The 19760-nt window shown below is 44.3% G+C and overlaps 1 protein-coding gene across 2 annotated transcripts in view; it reads right to left on the reverse strand.

Moving 5' to 3' along the window:
- nxn (nucleoredoxin) overlaps positions 1-19103 on the reverse strand; it is a 55063-nt gene extending 35960 nt beyond the window's left edge. Inside the window, exon 1 of one of the 2 annotated variants that reach the window (XM_068715591.1) lies at positions 18610-19103. In XM_068715591.1, coding sequence (XP_068571692.1) covers positions 18610-18918 — 309 coding nt within the window. In that variant the 5' untranslated portion in view covers positions 18919-19103. Of the gene's footprint in view, positions 1-7697; positions 7752-18609 lie in introns of those variants that run through there. The other variant, XM_068715592.1, reaches the window with a different exon arrangement.
- Between the last annotated feature and the right edge of the window lie 657 nt (positions 19104-19760).

Genomic DNA, 19760 nt, shown 5'->3' on the forward strand with positions numbered 1-19760 from the left:
TAAATGGATTTCCATCGCAACTCCCTAAAACCTGCTAATAATTCACACCATCTCAACAGCGAGGCTACCTCTGAGTATACCCATAAAAGCCTATTAGCCCCACATATCAGCGAGCTCTAATTGTTTGTTTGAAGTGGATTTCTGGAGTGTCACTGCCTTTCAGGCCCTCCTCCAGCGCTCACGCTCACTCAACTTGAGTGACAACGACGCTTGTGGCGACCCCGGGGGTCAAAGGGCAGGAATCACTTTGAGCGAGCGCTGGAACGAAAAGAGCAGCCCTTGCCGCCACGGCCACTGCGGGCAGGGGTTGACTTCAGACGCAGCACCATTATTTTTTTTTTAAGTTCCCACAACGAGCAGCAGCACATCTGTGGTTCAGGGGCAGCCGGCCGCCAAAGCATGAGCGCCAGCCCGCCTAGCCCCCCCCCCCTCACCAGCCGGCCTTGATCTACAATTACCACCAGTCACTTGCCATTCCATTGAAGCAAAAAGGGTTGTTTGATGCATAAAGGGATAAATGGGTGAATAATTACATTTTTAATCAAGCTGAAATAATCTCTTCCGCGATGAGACAAGGGGAGAGTTTCAACTGGAGGAGAGGTCTGCTCATTTGGAAGGAAAAAGAAAAGATCCACAGACCCCCCCCTGTGTGATAAGAAGCCTCAACTATACTGAGATGCTTAACCTTGAAGTGGTGCAGAACCTCTGCACCACCAATAAATATCCACATAAGAGTATTTCTGCTGAGTCATGCAAACACAGATGAAGTAAACATGCCGTCAAACAAACCAGCATTGATTTTTATTTAGGTCAAAAAAAAAAAATACTCTGGAAGAACAAAAAGGCAACAAAGAAGGAAATGAGACCAAATACTTTTTCCTCTTTTTCCTTCAGCTCTGCTTCTTTTGACTTTCTGCTCAACGTGGAATCTGGACACAGAGACCACAATATCAAAGCAGATGGTGAACAATGCATGACAAACATACTGCATCCTGAAGCCATCTTAAAAAAAAAACAAAACCCTGGGATGGACTGGGGCAAATAGCTACGGTCTTGATCAGCTGTCAGATGTGCAAGCTGCCCAAAAAAAACAACAAAAATAGCACTTACACTCCAGCTTATACTCTCAGCATCCTCTCGTGTTCACCTACAAGTTTCAGCTAAACATCTGAAAGCTTTTAAAAGTCAAAGTATTTAACTTCCACATAAGCAGCTTTGCAGTATTTCCAAACGTGTACAATTTGCAGCAGATCTCAGCGTGATTGGTCGATGTTGACGACACAGCGGGGAGCCTGGCCTTTGGAGGGAGCTGAGAAATAAAAAAAATTAAAAAAAAGGACAGGGGGTGGTAAAGCGGATTACGAGGGGCCAGCGATGAGGGGACTATTGTTAGAGCCTGAGAAAGTGTGCAGGACGAGTGGCACACACTGGAAACTAACTCGAAAGTCTGGCCTCCCTGATGAATAACAGGAAACCGTTAAGATACAGGTCGGCGCAGTAACGCACAACCCTCACGATCCCTGAAATGACTTTCCACGTTCACACCTCTATCATCCTGTGCACAGGAACATGTACGAGGACGGGCAACCAACAAAACGTGTCTAGCATAAAATATCATCCTCATCGTGGGAGCGATGCAGTGTGCGAGTGAACCGTCTGCTTAGCATAACTTTGACCAAAGCGACTGCCTGTTGGAGCGTTTCCATTTTTTTTCTCTCCAGCGGCTGCGTTTGGCAGACGGAGACGACAGAGCGCTGCTCATCGGGGAAATGGCTGGGCAGGAGGATGTTGCTGAGAGGCGAAAAACCGCCATGTCTGTAAATGCAATTATTAAAAAAAGGACCTTGAGCCGGGGCCACGAACGAGGGAAATGAGCTCGCATTAAAGAGCTGTCGTGATTCCACATTAAAGAGGCCCTGAAAACACATTTCACAACCAGATTCTTACAATGAACGACAAGGTATACGACCACACACACACACACACACACACACACACACACACACACACACACACACACACACACACACACACACACACACACACACACACACACACACACACACACACACACACACTTATCTGCCAAAGATAAAAGGTTTTGATTATTTATTAGGTTTCTGTCTGTTCCGTTCCTTTTTTTAAGCTCTTCTCACTGGCTTTAAAGTGGGACATTACAAACTTCCATGCACCGGTTTGAATGGAAATAGGATGACAGGTCCAGTTTGCTTATGATGCTGGTCCATTGTCAATCACATATGATCAAACCGAGCCCACACACACACACACACACACACACACACACACACACACACACACACACACTCCTTAAGAAGCAGATTATCTGAGGACAGGGGATGGTTTTTTTTTTTTACCCCAAACTTTACCTTGATAGTTTCATATGAAGCCATGACTATTTATGTGGTGAAAAATGCTTTGGAACAGTTCAGTGGCCTTGAGGATTCATAATAGTTTAAAAGCTGCCTTGGGAGATTTTTACACCTCTGCAGAAACAAAAACATCCAAATGTGTAAAGACCGATGAGGAGAGCGTCATCATCATCAGGAGAAAAGAAACACACACACACACACACACACACACACACACACACACACACACACACACACACACACACACACACACACACACACACACACACACACACACATCGTAAATAGAGAGAAAGATGACCCGGTTTGCTCGTCCTGCTCTCTTTTGTGTTGGTGGGAAGAGGACACCGCCGCTGGGTTGTAGTCTATAAAAAAAACAACATAGCGAAACGGTGTGAGCGCACAAGTGTGCGTCCACGCCCATCAGGTTGATAATAAATCCCCGAAGTGGTCCTGTCCGCACTTAAGTGTCAGCTCCGACTCCGGGTCACAGACTCTGACCATTAAACCTTCAGTGTATTTGCTTTCCAGAACGGCACCGCAGACCAGCAAACCACTGCTAGGTAGTTATGACTCCCCTTTAAAAAAAAAAAAGAAAAAAAAAAGCTACATGACATCCTTTGAAATTCTTTCAACGGCAAAAGGAAACAGCTGCAGTTGAACAGTGTTGACTAAGCCAGCATACTGCAGTAATTATTTCAGTCCTCATGCTGGCATCCTCCTACAGCTGCTCACACTCCACCACTGGCAAACACGAGAGCAGGCCATGAAGCCTCGCTCTCGCTTCTCGTCTCCCTTTCTGCAAACTTAATGCCACACAAACCGTACTAACTGTCGACTGCGTCACTAAACCCCCCCCCCCAAAACCAACAGCATATTTCCCTCTGGCATCTAAACAAACGGACTGTGACTGGAACACATTTGTCATTGTTCAGATAAAGAAAGTGTTATCTGGGCGTTTGCATAATGAGCAGTGTTATTGTATGGCGTAAACTCTGCACAAAATCAGAAGTTGCATTCGCAATCACAGCCCGGCGACATCAAAGCGGAGTCTGAATGAACATCAAAAGCATGCTAATCTGAGGAATTTTACATGGAAAAAATTATGACACTTAATGGCTGCGATTTGAAGATCAAAAGATGGTGCAGATCATTGAAAATGCAATATTTCCATACTTCTTTTCATCGCCGTCTTTCAGCGGAAAAACAAAAAAGGTTGCGGGGATGCCTCTGACTCTTCTGGCTTATTCTGACGTCCTGTGGGTGAAACCGTAAACCATCAACGAAGAGGAAGTGGCCCGATTAACAGACGATCCTAGGACAGCAGGTTTGGCTTTCAAGGCCAAAATAACTCTAGGGTCTTACAACGGAAGGGGAGCTGAAGGAGGAGAAGCAAAAGAGACCGGCCCTCAACAGGAGGCTGTAAAGCGAGACATAACTCACTGAACCGCGGTAGAATCAGAACAAACTAGGTCACGCCTAACTCTTAATAAGTGCATATTAGTCTTAATATAATCGACACTCCTGCTCCATTTTCGTCGAGGTTCACGGCACTGCTCTGATACCAGCAGACTCAAGCTCAAAGTGGTCGCACTTGAGAAACCCCAGTGTGTTATTACCTAATATTCCAGGGCAGTGTGTGTGTGTGTGTGTGTGTGTGTGTGTGTGTGTGTGTGTGTGTGTGTGTGTGTGTGTGTGTGTGTGTGTGTGTGTGTGTGAGATACACCCATTTCTCAAAAGCTGGCAACTAACGGGCCACAAAAAGACATGCAATCTGTTATCTCCATCCACAAACTTACACAAACCGCTCGGCTTTGCGCGGAAATATTCGGAGCTTTGAGGCCATGCCAGGTATTCAACTGGGCTCTGCTTTCACTTTCTGAGACCGGATAAAGGGAAGAGCGAGTTAAAAAAAAAAGGAGGCCTAGAAAGCAAAAGAGTGTAGTCAGTCCCACCTTTTACATCCAAAGCATTATACATTGTTCTGTACTTCAAACCGTTACGTCCTTCAGCTCTGCCTTGTTGGAATGGCTTCCAAAACGGAAAAAAAAGACCATCAATAATAATAGCCTGTTAGCACGAGTCATGTCAAATGCTGCTTTCATATTTTGCGATTATGCTCTGATGCCAGTAATTAGAGGGCATAATTACAGTATACATCATGAGCATATCTCCACCCCACTGGTGGATCCCTACCCAGATTTGGTTTTTTTTTCCTCCCACCACAGCAGAGTTAAGAGGATTCCTCGCACTCACTCAGCCTCTCAAGCTTAAAGAAGTCCAACTGAGGGTAAGCAGAGTTTCATAAAGCACCTGTGAGAATTTTGACAGCCTTGCAGAAAGTTCAGGCTATTTTTTTTCCCCCTTTTCTTTTTCTTCCTCTTTCCAAAACGTATCGTTGCGCAAAGTTTCTATCTGCAGTTCATCTCTGAACCGCTCAGACATTGAACACCTGGAGCAACAAAGCGTGATGAAGTGATGGAGATGCCTTTGCTTCTCAAGGGGTTTCGCCACACAGCAGAGAAATGATTCCACATGTCGGGCTTTTCAGCTGCAGTGAGCTTCCTCTTTGCACTCCTGAAAAAAAAGACGCACGGACCAAATTGTGCCTTCTGGTTTTGGGTCTCACCTTTTATCTTTTGAGCCCGGTTTCATTCATTAGTCTTATTCCCTCCCTTTCACTCTTTTAAAAACATGGAACATACCTCCAGCTCTTGCTGCACACCATAATTATACGATAGATGAAAAGGTACGAGTTGGCACACAGACACAGACATTCCTGACATCTGGCCTTTCTTTCTGCTTGCATGCTTCTGTGGGGGGGGGTTGTGTGCACACCGACACTTGGCTATCGATGCGGCCCCACTTAATGATCCCAGCGTATAGTCTCGATTCCACCTTCAGAGAAAGCAGGCTTAGCGAGCACAACGCACGGACCGGGGTTGCCGGATCGGAAACCTGCTACCACTAGGACTTGAAGAGCACACCTGCCGCTTCCACAACCGGCAGCGCCGTCAAATGAGCAGGTGGCGAGTGACATACTGGTGGAGTGTGGGAGCAGCGGGGACGGGGAGGGTCGGGTATTTTGTCTGCGTTTACCCACTCCCTAAGCTCGCACGGTCTCCGGACTCAATTTAACACCCGACGGGCTACAAGTCCCATCAGCAGGGCCTCGCTTTAAAGCTCGCACGCTTTCTGAGAGTTCATTTCCTTCAGAGGAAGGAACCATAAAACCTCAGCGTTAAGTCCTGTTCACATAGGAAAACTCAATCCGTTGGTCTCCCTGTGAAGATGTTGCCAATTATTTCATATATGAAATCAAAATGTACATAGTTGCAAACAGTGAATGTGTGTGAATGCTTGAGCAGCAATGTGACATTATATTTTCACGGCCATCCTCGGGGTGAATGGTTCTTACGCGTTAACCTTTAAAAAAAGGGACCAAAGCAGGTCTTGTGTGCTAATATATCTCTTTTATCTGTTGACAAGCCATTTTTCAAAAAGGTAGTCACACGGAATGGAAGTAATAAAACTGTAGGTCATTACTCAATTCATAAAAAGTGACATATGTGGGTGTAAACCGAAAGTCTATATTGTTATTTCACGTCAGTGAGGTTGTTGGATGAAATTCAGAAATCAAAAACGCCATTGTGAAGGCTCGCCGCATCTGCTCAGTCATGATCTTTATGCGACATTTTTAGGATTTTTTTTTAATAGCGCAACCTGGAAGTGGGAGAAGTGGGCATGTGTCATTTTATGTCACTCAATATAGAATATCACTACAGTAAATCAACTGAGAAACTTTTTATGACTAAAAACAACCAGATGGGAACGTCTGCTTTTGCCAATCCAGCAAATCAAATACTCACAAATGAAGTTATTCCAGTTCTGCAATATTTGCCCTTGATGTGCAACCATACTCATAAAAGGTGGAATACAAACAGAGAGGTACATTTATGTTGTCTCGATGTACGCACTGTTGAACCTTAGGTAAGGACCATTTCTAATATGAATATAATCAGGCTTACTCAACCATAAGCAAAGTAGTACACTGCATTGAAAACAAGCTCAAATGAAGTCAACATCTGTAGCTTAATCAAATTCCTGCCATTCTGTTGGCAAAACAAACCAGATATCATGAGGATTTGGAGGTGGCTTTGACTCGTGGAATAAGCAACTCCATAAAAGTCCCTTAAAAAGAAAAAAGAAAAAGGACAGTTATCCACACAAAGAGGTGACAGTCTTTCATTTGGCAACCTGAGGCTCTCATGAGAATGCTAATGCTAATGAGAATCCAAACAAAACCAGCCGTGATAGAAGTTAAAACCAACACAGTATATTCACATTACAGTAGCAACTGAATGTAAAATGATGTCCTGAAAGTCTAAAAAAAAAGAAAAAAAAAAAGAAATGAAAGAGAAACTACCCCCTCTGAAAGTGTGGATACTGCTGCTACATCAGAAGACCTCTTGTCGTCATCAGTCTGTGGGGGAAACCATTTACAGCAGTGAAGACTGTCATTTCATGTTGCATCCAAAGAATCTTCCCCGGATAAGAGGCCCGGGACAGCGTTCGGTTATCTCCTCTGCTGCCCTCTGAGAAAAAACAGCCCCACAGCGTCCTGCGTCTCAACACCCGAGTGAACAATGCGCAGGACTAGAACGACGCTCTGGCCAGTAATCTCTCCTCGAGGCCCCCGGCGTCTCTAATTGCCTGGACACTTGTGTCCGAGGGCCGCTCTCGTTCCGCAGTGAAGAGATGAGACCTCTCGTGCTCCTTACAACAGGCTTAAGCTGATAAACCCCTTTCATTCAACATGGCCGTGGGATCGGTGCTCCGTGCAAACAGATTGAGTAAAAAAAAAAAAAAAAAAAAAAAAAAAAAAAAAAAAGACTAATCAAAACAGCGATTAGCCCCCGACACAGAGGCAGCGCTAAGCCACAGAGCGGACTCAGCGGGGGGGGGCCACTCTCTCAACAACTTAAAGTGTGTGATGATTTGTGTAAGCCTGTTTCTGACCAACGCACTCCTCATTGCAACTGCATGAGCTGGATTATGTGTGGAATGCGTGCGGTGGGGGTTTTTTTTTATTGAAGAAAGACGTAGCGTAGATGATATCAAAATGGGATGTGACACCTGAAGACCAGCCTCAGAAGACAGAAAACAGGCCTAGTGCTAGCATAGTATCCAAGGCTACTCTCTCTCTCTCTCTCTCTCTCTCTCTCTCTCTCTCTCTCTCTCTCTCTCTCTCTCTCTCTCTCTCTCTCTCTCTCTCTCTCTCTCTCTCTCTCTCATTCACTCACTCACCTCCAAGGACACCCTTGCTTCCTGTCATGGTTAGTGTTACCCAGGCTTTCGTTGAATCTTTTTCTCGGTTACAGCCAGCAACATTGCCAATAACTCCACATGGATCACCATCAGTGAATCATCTGGCCTGCTGCTCTGGTACGTTACACAGACTCGGTGTGTTTCTCAGCAGCAAGGTCGAGTTCTGCGCTTGCTTACTTTACTTACTGAAGCCGAAGTGAAGAAACAAGCCAGACTTCGACACTCACTACAATCTGTAGAACTACTGTTAAAAAAAAAAAAAAAGAGGAGAGTTTTGTATCAAAATCTTATCTTAACCGTTTTGTTTCACTCCCATGGCTCTTATCAGTGTTGTTGGAAAAATCGTAAAAGCTGACAATACCTGCCCAGCATCAAGTGATGCACTACGTCAGCAACGGGCTGCTGAACACAGTTGAGCATTTAGCAGCTGAAAAGCAATTGGTGGAGAACAAAACAGAGCGAAAATAAAGAGCAGGACTCTTGGCTCGGATGTGTAAATACGTAAATGTTTGCTATATTCACCTCATTGTGATGACAATGTTTTGTTTCCAGCTTGTCGCACCGCTCACAGATACACATTTTGATTGTATTATTAATTAATCAATTAACTCTACGGTTATGCGGGTTCAAGTACCCCAACAATGTTTGCGTCTCATAATTGGGAGGCGTTCACTTCACAGATGCCGGAAAGGTTTGCTGTTGAAGATAATATTTGTATTATCAATTATGTAATTGGGAAATGCCCCAAAAACAACTGATATTTTCAGAATATTTAGAAAGATGCTGTAATCACATAGGGAATCTACAAATGGTTGAATTGGCAACACTGAAATCACTAATTATTACATGCAGGAAGTGACATAAGCAGGTAAGTCAGCACCTATTCTTATGGTAATTCGCCACAGGCTTTCAGTGCCAGTACATATTTTGTAGCCAGCTAATAAATAAGTCTGCTTCATATTGTCAATGTGATGTTACTGAAAACACGCCAGCATGAACCAATGTGTTGGCAACCCTGCAGCACCATTATTAGTTTTCCAGATGAGCTTGCCCACCAGTGACCCTGAGTAATGGCTCACAAATGTATTCTAAAGAATCACATGACTCGAGCGCACACACACACACGCACACGCACACGCACACACACACACACACACACACACACACACACACACACACACACACCAACTGGGAATATCAACAAATCCATTTGTCCAAGTAGATATAATGTGCAATTATGTGGAGAGCGTGCTGTTGCATTGGTGTCAAATAACAGAGGAGGTAAACTCAGTGAACCTGGCTGCAGACGGTTTTGAATATTTAGATTAATAATCATAATATTAATACATTAAATGATCCAAATTCAAGAAATGCTTGTTCGTATGCGATCTCCTGGAGGAGGAGCAGGGGATGGGTGCGCCTGGTTATTATAAAATATAATGAGCAAACTCTCTCAGGCCATGAGATCGGCTTCAGCCAGACTCCCCTCAATTTGTTTCTACTTTTACTTAACGCAACATGCCAACTTAGCAAGGACAGCATTTTAAATTGGCTACACAGCTCTCTAGTCCGAGTTGCTGAGTTTCGACAAAAAGTACTTTTGAGGATGCTTGCTTGTGAATTCTTGGTTCTTTCAGCAACCGTTCAAACCCTCGACCTGCTAAGACGCTAAGCCATGAAAACGGAGCGCTACTTCGATATTATGGAAACCATCTGTGACCTTTCAGACAGGATACAGCCTCAGCTGGCTCGCTGTCCGGTGGGAGATGAACAGCTTACTGTAAATGTAGCATCTGCCTGAGGATCAAGCGGCAGTTAGAAACAACTGATCTGAATTACGTAAAATGAGCGCTGTGTTTACGTGTGCATTTACTCCTTCAAACAGTAAAAAAAAAAAGAAGGTTATATATGAACAAGCAAGTTACAATTAGAAAGAAGAATAAGGGACTTGGCCCTGGTCTGGGTGAAAGTTTCTTTGAGCTGTCAAAAAAACCTGACAAAGTGCTATTTCTGGATTTTAATATTGTTCAGTTTCCACTGGTTCTCAGTGAACACCTTCGGTCTGTCTGCTGCTGAGTGACTGGGGTTGGCGGGTGTGTGAGTGCATGTGCATGTGCACGTGCACGCCGACAGGTTGTCATAGGATGTGACAGACGAGAGACTTGGCATATCGCAAATCCTATCCAGTTTTACTGCCAATACTTCATTATAGGAATAGCTCAACATGTTGGTCTGATACTGAAGATGTCCCAGCTTTAGAACTCTCTTCATCCCAATCCACTCAGGCCATTTACGACTTTCCCAAAATGAAAGCCAGATGATCTTCATTCTTATACCGTGATAAATGTTTAGCTATTTGGAAACTCACAGTTGTCTCACAAATTGATCCCCAAAATGGAAATCCCACGATGTGATTACAGCAGCAGACAATAAATAAGACATTAAATCTACGTTGAATCATAGAAGATGTGGGCTGCCCACAAAGCCCATCAGAGCAGAGTGGAGCCTTTTCTCCATAGAAATGCTCTCTTAGCTTGAGGGAGAGACTATTTCAACGGTTTATTCCTTACTTTTAGCTAACTATTTCACGTGTTTACACAGTACGTCACTTTCAGCCAACTATTTCAACGGTTTATCCATCGCTTTCATCACACCAGTTTCTAATCCAATGCTTATTTTCCTCCAAAAACACAATTGTGTCAATACGTCTCGTTTTTTGAGAATCAGTTGAGCTTCTCCACCGTCTTTCCACAACTGCAGAGGTACAACCTGGGTTAGTGGTTGGGAATGGCCAATGCACATAATTGAGGCGTAATCAAGCGCAGCACAAACAACACAATGCGATTATTAAAAGGGCAGCATAACCGAAAACAGCTTTGCACTCACGAAGTCGCTTGATAAAACCCCCCTTCGCTACATGCACCGGCTAAACTGGAGGCAACACAGCGGGGCTGGTGCCAGTGTGCCATGCTTCACGCTGACACAGTGGGTCTCTTTGTACGGCGAGCTTCTTTTCAGACGGGAGCAGGAGCTGCAGGAGCACTTACACTTGGATGAAAACACCCCAGTGAGCGGAGGGGGGGGGGTTCACTGCTTGCATATACACAGCATTGCTGCCATGCTGGAAGCGGGGCGGAGGTCACACAGAAGGGAAAGGGTTATCGTCCAAGGGGAAACTTGTCACGCCAGAAATGTTCATACAATGAATACATTTGCATCAAATCAACACTGCCACTCACTGACACAGCATCCTGAAGGAGACAAGAGTCAAAGATGAACATTTTCAGTGACGGACCAAAGCATGCATCCATCACGGTGTCTTTTTATTTAGACACTGATCGCATTTAGAAATGCGATCAGTGCTGATGATGAGGTGGGGGGGGGGTGTAACTGGGCAATCACAAAGAGCCAACATTCAATCTAGGAGAGATAACAAAAGGAAGAGGAAAGACAGCTCTGGATGGCAGGATGCCCCTGGGGCGGCTATGCTGTTATTATGTTGGAAGGGGCTGCTGAGCTGCGGTGTGGGGCAATTAGAGACCGGAGGATTGAGTGGGGGAGGGTCCACGCACAACAACCCGTCCGTGACGGGTTCTCGGCTCACAGAGGGAAAAAAAAAAAAAAAAAAAAAAGAGGATGAACAAACCTCCCGGATACGGCCGCAGTAGCATTAAAAAAAAGAAAAGAAAGAAAGACATGATGGTAGATTTATGAATTGAAGTAACAACCGGCTGCTTATTTCCATGGAAAGAAGCTTGGTCTGAGCCGTTTTCCTGTCGTCAGTAGAGTCCAAGATGAATATCAAGTGATCACATGTCGAACTTTATGCTGCACTGGTTTGGATGATTTGACTGGCAAGTATGTATCAAATGGGCGGGTTTGGGGTAATGTGCGCAAGCGGAGGAACCGTCTGCTGTTCTCATCGAGAGCCACTGCAGACACTGCGGTGAACACATTAGCCGCGTCCATTATCTTTAACGTCACTCCGCTTTGGTAAGTCTTGACCGAAAACCACACGGTCCAGCTGGAGAACACGGAGACAAAAAGAGGACAACTCGATCCCAGAGTATCGTTTCAGGGGTCCGCCGACCGCAGACGGAGGTCGAAGCCTTACGGCTATTGTGTGTTGTCCTCCGACGGGTAGATAACAGAAGTAAAAACAGATTAAGTTGCAGCAGGGAATGGGTTTTTAACGAGACACACGGTGCGACTGTTCCCTAAACTTTCACTGGGGTAACGCGAGCCTCCGACCTTCACCTCTGATGAGATCTCCATTGTGGCCTCTCACAATATTACAGATCTCCCAGTAAAGAGGACACAATGGAGCGGTGAAAGAAGACAGTAACACAAGCTTGGTGGTGTGAGATGTAACAGTTGGCATTGCCAAGTATCCTGAGGCCTCGCAAACACACCGTTTCCATGCCCTCTGGCCCTGAACGGCTTCAGCGGAGCAGGTGTCTGCCCACATTCTTTACATAAGCTCTTGTCAAACATGGCGCAGAGCAACAAGGCCTCACAGCTGCAGGGACAATGGAGGCACGTTAAAACTACAGCGCGGCAGCCAGGCACGCACACTTCCAGCCGGAGGAACAGTTTCCACAAGGTCAGCTTACACAAAACCCAATAGAATGTATAAATAAACAGCAATTGCAAAAGCCGTGGCGTTACACTACTACATATGTTTGTATTACACCTTTGGTATCCGAGGTTGATACAGCGCTGGCGCTGAAGTGATGCATATTTCACGACCAGTGAGAAACAAATTCCAAATATCCAATCAGCTTTTAAGAAAACACATACACACTCATACCTGAAGCACAAAATGCAGAGACGCAAAAGAAATCCTAATCAATTAAATGCCTGATGAATGTCTGTAGCATTTCATGTACTTGTTTTGCTTTGATATAAAGACATCATAAGACGTCATTTGAACAGTTAGATGTATTATCTAGCTGCAGGCATCATGCCAACACACAGAACTAAATATAAAGGCGTCCAAGTATTGTTGGGGGAAGTAAAAAGGCCCTAAATGTGGTCATGAACCAGCATATCGTACATTAAACCAGAAAACACATGTATCACAACTTAGTTTGGCAATTAGAAATAAATCTGTAATCTGTGTTCATGTTATTAAAAAGACATCATAAACGAATAGTAAGTAAATAGAATTAAGTGCTGATTACATGTTTCTGGGGGGGGGGGGGGGTTACTAATCTTTAAAATGTAATTAAACATGAAACTTTAGGTCAAGTGTTCTTTTTTCATTGTAGTCATCTTATTATCTGCCAGGGTCAAACACCTTGAAGTGAGGATTATCTTATTTTCAATTTACTCCCAGAGTCAACTTCACATCAGGCTACTTAAAGCCTCTGTACTTTGATCAGAGGCAGGAATCTCAAAGAGAGAGAGCGCCACTGTTTCAGGTTCACAGCTTCATGTGGGGGGGGAGGGGGGGGGGGGGGGGGGGGGGGCTACGTTAGACCCCCCTCATCTGCTCCATGTCTGTGTCCAGTGTATGTTAGTTAACCTTCCCAATGGAAGTCTTTGGATCGGAAGAATTCTGCATGTTTTTGCAATAACGTATCAATTTGACTTTCAAACGTCTGTAACTTATGGTTAGACCTACTGTTATAGAGCAGGCAAGAAACGTTATATTTTACCGTTTTTTCTCCGTGTAACAATACATCTGGATCGATAAATCCAATGTTTTCGCTGTGAAGAGAAAACATCATCAAGTCATCAAGATATGCACGTCTGCGTCACCGTTACCTTCCAATCGCACCTCTTTCCTACCGAGCCCAGTAATACGATTCCCAAATCATATTTTAGTTGCTTTTTGTGAGTCGAAACGTAACCGAGTGTGTTAAATGGACACATGATATCGTCTCAAATCGATCGCAGGCCCCTGAATTGAATTGAATTGAATAAAAAAAAAAATTGCAGATTTTGTAATAAACAAATATTGGATCCATATCCAAAGAATCAATAGAATACCGTATCGGGTGATCTTAAAGAGCTCAGTTTGATTTATCTCCGCTGACGTCTGCTCCGCTGGGCTGCAGCACAGGCATGCCGAGCAGAACCTGGTGACGAACACGTCCTCTCCCAATCCTGCAATTACATTTCTACAGCTCTCAATTACACATGTTCAACATCAGAGAAACCTCAAAAAAATGTCACATTCTGTTGACGTTATTAACCCACACTGTGCGAGCGAAAGAGGAAAACATCTGACGGCACGGGCCCGCAGAAACCAACAGCGACATGGACACATCAAGAAGAGGGAATTACCACCTGCAGATTAAACAGCCCGGGCCCCCTTTTCAAGCCGCGTCTGCTGTCGCAGTGCAAGGAGCTATAATGGGCTGGGTGCTCTGCAGCTTTCAGCAGATCGGTGACCTATTGATGAAAGACGTCCTCAGCCCCTCTCTGAAGCCCCTTCGCACCCTCGGCCCCTGGCTGTGGGCCGAGTGAGCGGCCGTCCTGCCTCTGGGGGCCGGCTACCGAGCAGAACCGCCGACCAGGAGGACTCGAACAAGAGGCCTTTCTCTCACCGCGATGAGACCCCCCCCCCCCACCCCCACTCCCGACTCCTGCAGGAGCAGCTCTGGCAGCGTCTCAGCTTGTTCTCGCCGCTTTGGTCAAGTTGGGTTTTCACATCGCGTTGGCCAAGGCTTTAATTGATTTACATAGAAGTCTCTCCCTCCCGCTGCACAAGTCCATGTAAGGCATTGCCAGCGAGCCAACACTGCCAGACAGCTGGCCGACCCTGGACAACAAGCAGACGTCCACTCGCTGAGAACGCGCCATTGGAGGATTCCCGGGGACAAACACCAGTGGATATCCTCGGCGCTGTTCAGAAGCAGAGGTTCCGACTTTGCGGTCTGCCTGGCTTTAAGAGCGACACCGCCTTCTGAATGGAAAATATCAAATAAGAAAGACCTCTAACCAACTATGTTTCACTCTATTAAGCAGTCTATAACTGACCCATGGGTAACCTTTATAGAACAACATGAGAGTCAGACATGCACATGAGGAAATAAACTGAATTAAATCCATTGGCACCAAAGTCCAAATGCACTGTTTTCCAGTTGGTTACAAAACCGAGAACTACTTGATAGCTTTAACCCTTTTCAAGGACAGATTATATAAAGATTGGCCTCGACTTTAAGTTAACACCAGATTCTCCTTTCTCTCCGTATCCCCCCCCCTTGATTAAATACACACTTCCTGCATCTGGAAGGTCCCTGAGTAAAAAGGAAAGCCTCCAGTGAGATATAGCCAAGTCAGTGCAGGGCAGATGGGTGAGGAGGAGGAGGAGGAGGAGGAGGAGGAGGAGAGGTACGGTCAGAGATTCTCAGGTGGGCGGCGAGGCTCTGAAAGAGAGAGTGCACCCTTCAGGGGACGAGCTCGACTTGCACCAAGTCAAATAGAGGCCGAGACAAGAGGTGAGAGGGCCACTTAGTCTCTGCAGACCAGCAACATCAACGCGGTCCTCCACGGAGTCAACACCACTCACCAATTAGGTCTGTCGATGGCGAGCACACACACACACACACACACACACACACACACACACACACACACACACACACACACACGATCCTCTTCAACTGAAGTTCACATTCAGACATGATAAGACATCTTCCGCTCTCTCTGTCTTCGTCTGTTACTCGGAGTCAAATGAGAGCCTCTGTTGTCCGATCTCCTCACCAGCTGACTTCACACTTCCCTTATTTGCAAAATATGAATCTCACACTTAAAGCAGACACGTCTAATTATAAGACCAAAAAAAAAAAGAGAGAAAATGTGTGCATTTGTTGACCACCTTGTGTTCCACCAAGACGCATAAATCCACACACACAATGGGCAATTAATTAGGACTGCGACTGACAATTATGTTCATTATAATCATATGTTTTGATTAGCTGATTCATTGTTGTCAGAAAATGGTGACCAACAAATTCCCAACAGCCTAATTTGATGTATTCACATTGCTTGTTTTGTTCCAGCAACAGTCCAAAACCCCAAGATATTAACCTCACTATCATAAATGACAAAGAACTGCATCTAATCATCACATCTAGGAGGCTGCAACGAGCACATATTTGGCATTAGTGTCTGTCAATTTTGTAAAAACGTACAATTGATTATCACAATGGTTGCCAATTCATTTTCTGTTGATTGACTAATTGTTGCAGCTCTACAACTCATCAAATCAACAATATCCTCAGGGGGGGGAGAAAAAAAAAGGAAACGCTGCAGTTTAAATGAATGCGCAGATCCCAGCACAGTACCATTATAATATAATTAAAATGCCAACATGCATAAATCATACATGAACTAGCAGATGATGAGGGGTAACAACACGCGCCGCACGCCTCTCACATTTATAAAATAGTGGTCCTGTGCTAAAGCTGCCGACGCTCACACAGGTTTCCGCTGCTGCTGTTACAATGATAGATAGATAGATAGATAGATAGATAGATAGATAGATAGATAGATAGATAGATAGAGAGAAAAAAAATAGGCCGAGAGGTTGGATGAAGCCCAGGCTGGACCAAAAACTGCAGGCCTCTGCAAAACACCGATCCACAACTGTGCTGCTGTATCGTCATAAGGCCGAGGCAGCCGATAGACCACCAACAAGAGCGTGAACAATGGTTATGATGATGCCACAGATGTTCTCCACAAGCAGTTAAAAAAACACACACACACAATAACGCTGCACTGTAGCGATGGACGTGCTCCGCCCCAGACGCCAACAAGACCCCCCCCCCCCCCCCCCCCACACACACACACACACACACACACACACACACCCCTGTCATCTGTGAGCCTCATTCACTCCTGGACTTCATTATGGAGGCGTAACGGAAATCATCATTGGCAATCTGAAAGAATTTACAAGACAATGATGCAGTCCAAGTCATGCCTCACCGACACAAAGAGCAGTTAGGGTTGAATTGGCTAAACGTGGCGAGTCTGATAAACATGCATCCTTTCTGACAAAATACAGACGGTGGAAAAAACACAAGATGTGGGCTACTCAACATGTTAGGCCACTACGGTTTGTAACACATAATTGTATGACATGAGAAAGGTGTATTTTCTCCTAAAAGTATAATCAAGTCTCATCTTAAAAAAGCTAGATCCTCGAACATTTGAATTCGTAGCAATCCATTTTAATTTGCAAATAAAACAAAAATCAGCATTCACCGACATGCATGGCTGGAACCATGCAAAACCAAAGCGACCAACGGATCCTTGTTCATGCCTCATCTGCACCTACATATAGATTTATGTGAAAGAGAAAGAGACCTGTGCTGCAAACCCAACACCGGGATGGCCCACAGATGTCCTGTAGCACACACACACACACACACACACACACACACACACACACACACACACACACACACACACACACACACACACACACACACACACACACACACACACACATAATGCATGTAACATGGAAGTCCCTCCTATCATTTGAAAAGATCTCATGTTTATGCAGCTGCAAATATCACTTACTAACTGGTAAAGGAAACCTCCACCATATATATATATATATATATATATATATATATATATTTATATATATATATATATATATATATATATATATATATATATTTATATATATATATATAAAAAAAAATATTTTGCAGAGATCATACACAAGATGTATGTGGGTGATGTTCTGTATGGAGCAGGTTTAGCTGTCAACAAAAGAAACTGGCAATAATTGTCTTCTATGCACACACACACACACACACACACACACACACACACACACACACACACACACACACACACACACACACACACACACACACACATACCTTAAAAACGTATTCATCAAAATATGAGATTACCATCAAATGTATGATGATATTAATGATGCAATTTGATAATATAGTGACAAACTAAAAATATATATATATTTTCTTTGTTTATTTCCAGAGTAAACCTATAGTATTTACACTACATTTAAAAAAAGATATATACATATATTACTGAAATAAAATCCAAGCTGCCTCATGATTCCCAAAAATAAGACACATTTAAATATGCTTATGTGGGACAAATCAAAAAGGAATGAACTAGAAATCTTCCAAGCACTGCATTGTTTTATAATAATCAGGAAACCAGTAAAAGCTAAAGATGAGATGATGGCAAAAATAAAAAGGCCGTCACTGGTCACAAGGATAATATGATATATGCAAAAATAACAGTGCTCCGAGACGTTTGGCTGAAATATTATCTGCCAATAACCATTCCATGAACAGAAACGTTAGTCAGTGGAGAGACCGAAAGATATTAAGCCTTTCTTTCCGTTTCCTCTCCTGATGATAAGTCAGGAATGTCTGGTCTGCCACATCTAGATTATCTTGATCAAAAAATGAAGTCAGGAACTATAAGGACGCATGGTTTCTTTAGAGCTGCAAGTGTTATTATTTAAAAGGGTGAAATATAATGTTTTTGTAAAATATTTCTCGTTAAATTGCTCATAAGTCTTTGCAATCACTGATGACATTTCACAGATCCTTTTTTTTTTTAAACCCCTGACTTTATTAAATTAGATTTTCTGTATTATGTTTGTGTGTGTTTCCAATAGCTACATTGATTTGGTTTATTTTAAGATGACAGAAGTCCAAATAATTAAAGTCAGATTTGATGGAATCTGATTTTTTTTTATTTTTTAAAACGTTAATGATGCCAGGAAACTAATTTAAGGACCCACTTGTGCACCTGTGCACAGACAGAGGAAGCAGACATGGCCAACAGGGGCTTTCCCACTCATTCCCACTAAACCCTCTTCAGAGAATAAGCACTGATTTGCCGGGTGTTCCTCCTCTTCGTCACCACAGCCTAATCTTACCTTTTTGTGTCTGTCTTTGAAAGGTAACGCGGGCCACGGCATCTCCTGCAAAAAGTCTTGCCAGTGTATCTGGTCCTGGTCGGACGAGATGAAGACGACTTCCAATTTGTCCTTGTGTTCCGACGCCTTTTTGAACCTGCTGTAAAACTCGCACAGGCTGCCGTTGAACTGCTTGCACGGGGCGTTCAGGCTGCATCCGAAGAAGAGCCCGACCAGGGACAGCTTGGCGCCCAGCGACTGCACGTCCACCTCGGCTTTCTCGCTGTTGACGAGCCGCTCCCCGAGCAGACTCACCAGAAACTCCGACATCGCGGCGCACGGTCCTCGAACGCACAACGTTACCCCTGAGCCGAGGCTTTGCTGCGCGTGTAACCGCTCGTGTTCGGGCGACACCCGGCACTTCCTCCACCTCCCAAGCTGAGGTTTTAGGTGAGGTCCTGTCCCCTGTTGAGGCGTTGCGGTGCGTGTGTGTGTGAGAGTGTGTGTCTCACCGCGGCTCGTCCTCCGGTGTGAGCGCTGTGCAGGAATGCGCTCCGCTTAAATCGCCCTGACTGCAACAGCGGTTGCGCCCCTCACCCCCCCCCCATAGCAGAGACTTTAATCATGGCATCTGGTTATTCTAGCAACAAATATGGCACTTTATCGCTATACTCTGGGGATTTTTTGTATGCGTTTTAGAATAGAAAATGCAGCTTAATCCTGATACATGTTCTGTATACTCCCACTTGTGTACATTTCAGATTAAAAGCAGTTGGATTTTAGGTTTTATTTACATTACATCATTCAATTTACATTATGTTTTATTAAGTTCTTAGGATTTGATGATTTAACAAGTTCCATTAGGCAACTCTACATGAAATTCTGCTAATTTAAAAAAAGATTTAAGGCTGGGGTGAACTACACTCTATTCCTAAGGATATGCTGCCACCTAGTGTTCACAACAGGAAACTACCCGGGCTGCAACAAACGAGGTGCAAACAAGGTGCATGGAGGAGGAAAATGGTCCAAAAATGGTGAGAAACACTTATAATAAAAACTTTGTTCAAATGTCAATATCCCCAAGAACAGAAATCCTCCAATAAAAACATTGCTGTGAGACAACAAGGCATATCGGAGTCATCGCTACAAAGCATGTTTTCTTCTGCTGCACA

This window comes from Cebidichthys violaceus, unplaced genomic scaffold (genome assembly GCF_023349555.1).
Source record: "Cebidichthys violaceus isolate CVI_PGR_0920_01 unplaced genomic scaffold, fCebVio1.0.p SCAF_1, whole genome shotgun sequence".
NCBI classification, from domain to species: Eukaryota; Metazoa; Chordata; class Actinopteri; order Perciformes; family Stichaeidae; genus Cebidichthys; species Cebidichthys violaceus.